Here is an 8528-nt window from a genome sequence, read left to right as displayed (position 1 = left end):
TCAAGAATGAGGAAAAAAACAACAGAAAGTTGGATGTAGTCAGATGGTATGATTGCAGCTTCAATTTATTGCCACTTGAGATTTTTACTGAAACATCAACATTACAAGGACTGAAAATCGAAAAGTTGGAAGAATAAAGTTCCACATATAATTAGAAAAATTGACTGAAATACGTCACAAGATAAGTACGAGCCAAACTTCACAATATTGATGCAATAACAGAATCTAAAGAGTAAAAACTGCAATATTTCCACATCATGATGGAAACCAGTGGGACAGATGGTGGCTAAGAGGCCTGAGGCAAAAGCCAAGTCACAAAGTATGTTCTTTGTTTTTCTATTTAAGCTAGCTTATATATTTAAAGGCAGGTAATATGAAGAACATTTTGTAAAATGAAATTTTACATTTATAATTAGGGTGATTTTTGATATCCTTTTAAAGAACTGGTTCTTAAAATTAGGAAAAGTAACCTCTGTTAATACTCTAGACTAATCGTTTTGACAGCAGTGGCCCAGTTTTTTAAGCATCATCATACTGATATAACTCCAGTCACGTTCATTAAAGTCAAATTTGTTCTATTGTGGTTCTTATTATTAAAAGTACCTTAAAGGAAAAATTTAAGCACATATTAAACAAACCTTTAACTTTTTGAACTGCAAATTTTATTTTAAGGGTTTGATGTGATATTCTTATTTTATTAGCTATGAGTGGAAAATAAAAATGAATAAAAATAAAGGCTTGAAAACATCAGTCTGCACGTAATCGATAAAGTGTTTCGCTAATGATAATTACTTAAACCACTAAGCTTAATGGAATAATTAAATGTAATGAATGGTTCTGTGCAAACAGCTGTCGTTCAGCAGAACTTCCTCTCTTTAGTTTATGTCATAAAAAATGATGGTGCAGTAAAGCAAAAACTTATCATGATTTATTGACTGAACAGTACGTGTTCAGTTTTTAATCATCAGTTGAAATTGAAGTAGGGAGGTTTCTGAGTGACAGGATCAACACCCAGACTTGCTGAAGCTCAATCTGATGTAAGTCCTGCATTTGTTAATTCTAACTAAAACAAACCTGAAAGTGTTGATCTTTCAGAAATGTCTTAGTAAAGCTTTTATTTTAAACAAACACTGAAGAATCATTTTCTAAGCCCTTCTATAAACTTTATAGGCAGTAAAACAGCCCATAAGAACAGGCAAACATCACACATCATGAAAAAACTAGAGATTTCTTTAAAACTGGAGCATTATTCATCTTTATAAAACCTGTAAAGATTGTGGTTAGACCTCCGCTCTCCACTGCCATCCCAATCTGCCAACAGTAGCTAATGAAAAAGTAGAAGCTTTTACTAATTTAGAAGAGCTGGTGAAGGTGAAATGGTAAAGGTGCATCTGGGCGTGTGAGTTTCATCACCTTGAGGTGTCCATCATAAGGTTAAAGATGATGCTAATTGGAATGGGATGAATTCCTTTTGCACTTTGCTGTCTCTTCAAATCACACTAAACAAACTCATTACCAACTTCTAGACATCCAGGGGGTGGTTTAGATTAAAATGAAGTCATTAAAAATAGGTGAGGAAAAGCAATTACACTAGGATGACCCTAAAACTGTCACTGCAATGGTTTCTCTTTGCTTTCTTATGCAAAAAACTGGAACAGGTAAATATTAGCAAGGTAATATTTTCAATTTCCAGGAGGTCATGACTTCCGTTTTGTTAGTGCTTCCTCCATCTAATAATGGGCTTAAAATGTAAAATATATCAAAGCTTTGCCACACCTCCTGAGATTCATCAACCAACTGAGCTGCTCATTAACAATGAATCGTTTTCTCCTTCCACAAGAAATGCAAAACTGGCTCACTGTGTTCAGAGCTTTTTCTGCAAAACTTTAAGTTAAATCTGGGTCTATGCTTAACGGGTTTTCCGTTGACACACCTGGTTACAATCACAATAGATCTTGAAATAGTGATACAGAATTACAGAATTAATGGTAGAAATTCATTTTTTAATCAAGGCCAGATCATGGATTCCGATCTGGACTTTAAATAAGACTTCTCACAGAAATGTAAAAAATTCTAATGTGTAAAGTGCAGTCAGTTCTGCTACAGTTGTTGGGGTAGCAGCATCAGAAACACAGATGATCCAATAAACAAGCTAATAGATTCTTTGGAAGAGCTTTCCAGCTCCCAGTTATCAGCATCTACAATGACTCTTGGAACCAAAAGCATTTAAATTGCCTTTGAGATTAAAGTTTGTTAAAATGTGAAGTGTTTTCATTAAAAACATTCCACTGTGAACCTTTACAAACCAGTCTCCTCTTTAGCACCCTAACATTTTGTGCGTTCACACTGAATGCAAACTCTGTGAAAATTTCGCCAGTTCTGTCTGCTTTTGCTTGCCTTGATGTTTCCCTGGCCAGCAAAAGCATTTTGCACAGTTGGCAAATTCGCCCGGTGGGCGAAAGTCTCCTACGTAATAGAATCTTCTGATTGTTGGGTNGAGCCCAGCCAGTCCGCCAGCTCAGGTGACGCGCGAGCGCTCTGGATTAAAGCCGCAATTATGCTGATGAAACACAGATGACAGGGGAAATTAGATTATTATTATTATTATTATTATTATTATTATTATTATTATTATTATTATTATTATTATCGCACCAGATTTTATTTAGAGTGTGTTTTTCACTGCATCAGTTTATTAAGCGCTGCTTAAAACGCTTCCATTTGTTTTTTTAATCCAGACTCCGAGGATTTATCTTCAAACGAACGAAAACACACAAAATCATCTTTAGGGCAGAACAAGAAACGCAAGAAAAGACGTCACCGGTTGGTGTTATTCTTTTTATTTATTATTATTATTATTATTGTGATGGATGTGTGAATACAAGAGGCCGGTTATTCCAATAGATAGATATATAGACATTTTCCTTATCGAGAAGATATATTTCGATTTTTTGTTTATTTTAATTACAAGAGAAAACAGCTACAGCCTTTTAGAGTGATACATTCAGAAATTTCTGAAATTTATTGTTCATATGTTTGAGTTTCATATATTTAGTTTATTCATGTGTCGAAATGTAGACAAAATCCCCAAATTTAGTAGAAAAAAAAAAATAAAATGTGCAACATTAGTGTGTTTTCAACAGCATGACCCGTTTCCACAGAACCATATTTACCTCCTATCAGTTGGAGGAGCTGGAAAAGGCCTTTAATGAAGCGCACTACCCGGATGTTTACGCTCGAGAGATGCTGGCCATGAAAACAGAGCTGCCTGAGGACAGAATACAGGTAAAAATGTCAGCTTTTTCAGAATGCCAGTTATATTTTCTGTTTGAATTAGGAAGATCTTTGTGAAGTTGACTTTTATCTGTTATTTCTCTGGGGAGGGCGGGGGATATAACCAAATAGGCACAGCCCAGTGGAAATACTTGCAAAGTGTTGAATATTTTAATTTTTATTTTTATATTTCCACCATACATTTTTTTATTGCATGCTTTAAGAGCTATTTAACAAACAGATGTTTTTTATTTGCATTTTTCTGTGTTTTATAATCAGAGCAAAAGCTCTGATTAAACCACTGCCAGGTTACAATAAAAAAAGAAAATGGATGGGTTGCTGTCATGCACTTAATAAATTACTGTAATTTTTCTAAAGATCAGATATAGGCTATTATTACAATGACTTTTGTAGCTGAAGTTGCCAACAGTAGATTCATAAAATAGCTCTCCTGCTGCAAAAACCTTACTGTAATTTAAAGCCCTAATTTTTAAGCATATTATATCAAATGTTTCTGTGGAAAAAGTGAGTAGAAAGGGAAGAGGCTTTGTTGCAATAAAAAAAAAGATTAATACATTTATTAATAAATTAATAAATAGATAAATTAGCTAATTGAATAAAATGTATACATTTAAAATAAATAATAACTATAATCTATAAACTATAATCTATGCCAACCTGTGCTGCAGGGTTGGCATCTGTTTTGTGGTTGCAGCTTAAGAAGGCCCCAATTGTAGAAACAGGCTGTGGTATTAAGGAGTACTACTTTAATTATGAAAAAACCACAAGAACTTACTGGGAAAACCACTGGGAGGGCAGGCCATTGAACACAGAGATGAACATAGATGGAATGCGTGGAACAGAGAAAATGTGGAACAGCTTTAACAGGATGAAAGCAGGGGAGCTGAGGGAAAATTACAATTTCATAGATAGAGCTGAATTAAGAAACATCACCTACAAGCTGAGGGGAAAATAGCAACTAAAATTGTTCAGAAATACTTCAAATTATGCAAAAAACACAATGCAAGATTAAACTAAGAAACTCCAAACAAAGTAGTATATATTTATGAAAAAAACTGTGATAATAAACAAAGCTATAAAATTAAATACATAAATAGACAAAAAAAAAGAAAAGAGAAATAAATAAATTTTTTAATAAAAAAGAAGAAAACCCAAACCTGTTTGGATCATGACATTTTACATGACCTCCAATAGCATTTAAGGTCATATCTGTTCATGAAGGGAAGGCTTTTGATAAAAAAAAAAAAAATTATATTCACCACCCAGATTGTCACAGCCTTCAGGCTGGTGCAAGCACTCAGAAAGACAACACAGTTATGTCATTTTCTTACCAAAATTATATTTTTGTTGCTTATTTATGCCTTTGCCACCCAAACCCTACGCTGGATTCATTATTAAAATGATAACTTTTAAGCAATATTCAAGTTTAATGACCCATTTTTTAATTGTAGGATAAACCTTGATTGAGACGACAAAACTGCATGTTGTTTTTTTTATTTTATAAAACTTTTACCCCTTCTAAAAATTGACCTCTAAATTTTCTAAATTTTTTAATAAAACGTTTAATTATGCTTGCATATCTATATATGAACTACTTCAGTCAGTTACAATGTTTTTAAAATATATTTATTTCAGAATCTCAATTAACCCAATGAACTATAAATTACTTATACAAAGACCATTCAACTCTATTTCTGTTGATTATCACAACTTTCCATTTAAAGCCTGTTAATGCATCATACCTGTATAAATGTGGAAATATAATATATTTTTGAATATAGAACCTCCTTCCTATGAAAAGTATAGGTACTACCAGTTTAAATCGTATTTTCAATATCTGAAAAAAGCCTAATTGGAATGCATTGTTTTAATGATAGATCAATATCAGTTTGATAATTCTTCAAATATAGTGTTTCTAATTAATTAAACTTGAAAAGAAAAGCTTTATTTTTACATATTTAAGCTTTCTTTCTTCGGTTCTTTACATAGAATAGATCACTCGGAACAAACACTGTTTAATGTTTATGTATTGAATTACTATGAGACATGAGAATAGATTTTGACAGAGATTGTAATCCTACTCAGAACAGAGAAATGGCTCGTGTTACAGATGGCAGTCTTACCACAGGAAGTCGGCCCAGAATACCAGTAAAAAAATAATTTTATACACGCAGCCTGTCACATCTCACATCATTACATCACACTGTACATGAGGAGACTTCACTAGCTCCAGCAATATCAAGATATTACCCTGTGTTCTTAGATCAAGGACAACCCAAATGCACAGTGACAGCTATATGTTAAGAATAATCCACTCTGTCCCAAATCTCTTTACATAATGAAGATGATAACTTTCTATCTTAACAGAGGAACTTTCCTAATTAGCTAGATAAACTGTTTGGGAAAACATTAACCTAAACACATAACAGGCAGGTATTATTAGGGTTTAACAAGCACATGCACGAATAACAGAATATAATCCTATCAAAGGTGATTTTTTTATTTTTTTTTTTTTTTTTTATTTTTTTTAACAGTAGACTTTATGAGGGGAAATAGTGTGTCTTTGGTTGTGGGAGGTGTGGCAGAAGACGCTGCTTGCGTTGGGCTGCATTCACACACAACCTTTTGCTGTGTTTTTATTTTTTACAAGCAAACAGCAAGAATTTAAGATGTTTAAAATTTTAAAGTACTGATCCTTATCTCAGCAGAATATTTCAAACAAATGCCAAGAGATACAGGGGTGGAGAGCTCCAGGCAAGAGCCTCCATCTTCATATGCTATACATATTTTTAAGGAATCTCTCCTCCATCTATTTGAGATTCAAACAGAAACAAGCTGGATGTAAGATCTTAAACAGGTAATACAATTTTTAAGAAATTCTCTAAACTGAAAGGTCATAATCTGAACTTTAATCTTTGTTCAAACAACTTCAGCATCATTAGGTGTATAAGAGTATTTTCTTCCACCAATTATGCTGCATACAATACAATGAAGAAACCCATTCTCCTCTGAATAGAAAGGAAACGAGGTGCAATTTACAATTTTTTTTTGCTTTCATAACTGCATATGGCACCCCTGCAGCAATATTAAGTATAATTATAACATTTAATTTCCCCTATTGGAATAACTAATGATCTTGAATGAAACAGACCCATTGTTGCGCATACATGCATGTCTAATCAGCAGGTGAATAGAGATTTCCATCTCCCTCCCGTAAATCAGCGTTTATCTCATGCTGTTGCATTTTTGTGAGGGGCACAGGTTCCTCTTAGTGCTGCTCTGGTGTTAAAGGGAAAATGGTTCCTCGCACAAATCGATCACTTTCGCCCACTTCCTGCCTGAACAAAGGAGGCTCTCCTCCTCCTACTCTCTGCGCAGCAACAGCAGCATCTTCGCCAGGACAGATAATCTCTCATCAGGTGCAGTTGGATGTGAAACAATTTGTTCTCGGAGAAGGAGCCGCTAACGACCTAATCAAGCCATCAAGGCGGAAGAAGATTGCGGTGTGACCTAAACTCATCCATCTGCCGGGGCGCCTTTTTTTTCAATCTCATTCTCATTAGGGGGCTGAAACAGTATGGCCGCGAATAAATAATAAAAAGGAAATAAATAAATAAGACCCCCCACCCCCGCCCTTCTCTCCTGGATAAAATTAACACCCAATTTTACTCATTGGGTGTAATTAGTTAAATCAGAAGAGCTCTGGCTCTGCTGCTGTCGATGGAGAGGCGCAGGGAGTTCAAATGAAATAACTACATTGAATTTATTAGCGCGGGTCAATAGCGCTTCTCCCCGGAGTCCCGGTAGTTTAATTTCCCGTGATATTTGCCCGCCTGCCCGCCATCGATTGGGCCTGAAATTAACTTATTTTTCAATCAGCGTCGGCGCGCCCCTGGGTCGCTCCTCCTCTGCGCTTTTACGCACCGGCTTCTTTTGAGGGACAGAGAAGCAATTTCTAAAAGAGAAGAAAAAATGTATATCTTGTATGAAAGGGTTATCATCAGAGCTACGCTGGGAGAAAAATCTTTGAGTCTGTTTGATCTTTTTTTTAAACCATTTAATATTTAATACACGTGCCTTTTATGGCTTCTTTTTGACTCCTGCTTTTTTTTTTTTATAGGAACCGTCTAAAGTGTGTAGGCAGAATGTTTAACATCTCTGTGTTGTGTCACTCAGTCCACTAAGCATCTTTGTTGGCTTATAGAGAGAAAGCTGTGGTGCTCCACAGGGGTCATTACTCAGAACTGTCATTTTTTAAGACAAACATCAAGTCAATTTTTAAAGGGACAGGCAGTTATGGTGCATTGGTAAGGGTAGTATAGTCATTTTGGACAATTAACATTTTCTAATGAATAAGAAGCAAAAAATTAGAAAGAATTAATTCAGCCTCACCTCTCATCCAGCCGCCTTCTGATGCACCGCTGCTGAAAGCCTATCAGCCCTGTGTATGCCTCTGCCATGGCCAATTATAATCTAGAATTCTGCTCTAAAAAGATGGGGTTCTCTCCTCCATCCATCTCCAAATTGCTTTCGTCATGCCTTCCTCCTTTGGTCTACTTTCCACCGACATTGTAAGGTCCCTGACTATCCTATTTCATCTACTCAGTCATATCATCATAATTCTCTATATGCTGCCTTCAACCAAGGCCTGAGCACCAAACATTATATTTCTTGTTTAAATAAAAGTCTAATTGTTGCTTGTCTTCTGTGTCAGTCTTTCCAGGTTGAGTGTTATGTAAAACATCTTGTCCATTCTCCAGATTTTTAATACCTCTCTTTGTAAGTCAGTATTTTTATAGATAGATCTTGAAGGAGTTTTTCCTCCCTCAATGCTGAGGGTTGAGGGAGACTGTGGAGTTGCTCCAAGTCGCTGACTCAGTGTGTTTGCTTTGGTTGATTGTCTAACTGTTCATTGTGTTATCTTTGCTTTATGTTGCATTTTGTGGTAAAGCTCTAGAGAGAAGATTCCCTGACTCACCTAATTCATCTGCTGTCATCAATAATATGGCATTTGGCTTGGAGTAAGAGTTACACTAATAATGACAAAAACCAACATGGGAATGAATAAATAAATACGTATTGAAAGTTACTAACAGGAACTGAAACACATGTCGCCAAAAAACACAAAGCTTGGAATAAAAACCAGATTTGATATTTAATGCACACACACACACACACACACATATATATATATATATATATATATATATATATATATATATATATATATATAT

General features: G+C 35.0%; 1 protein-coding gene across 1 annotated transcript in view; it reads left to right on the top strand.

The window, feature by feature from the left end:
• Positions 1–279: 279 nt before the first annotated feature.
• The window catches only part of LOC107097088 (visual system homeobox 2-like), an 11427-nt gene continuing 3178 nt past the window's right edge, over positions 280–8528 (top strand). The window contains exons 1-4 of the mRNA XM_015394086.1: positions 280–319; positions 2418–2522; positions 2739–2823; positions 3162–3285. Coding sequence (XP_015249572.1) covers positions 280–319; positions 2418–2522; positions 2739–2823; positions 3162–3285 — 354 coding nt within the window. The remainder of the gene's footprint in view (positions 320–2417; positions 2523–2738; positions 2824–3161; positions 3286–8528) is intronic.

This window comes from Cyprinodon variegatus, unplaced genomic scaffold (genome assembly GCF_000732505.1).
Source record: "Cyprinodon variegatus isolate N-32 unplaced genomic scaffold, C_variegatus-1.0 Scaffold671, whole genome shotgun sequence".
Taxonomy (NCBI): Eukaryota; Metazoa; Chordata; class Actinopteri; order Cyprinodontiformes; family Cyprinodontidae; genus Cyprinodon; species Cyprinodon variegatus.
The sequence above is the reverse complement of the archived record's forward strand: the minus strand, read 5'-3'. Positions and strand labels throughout refer to the sequence as shown.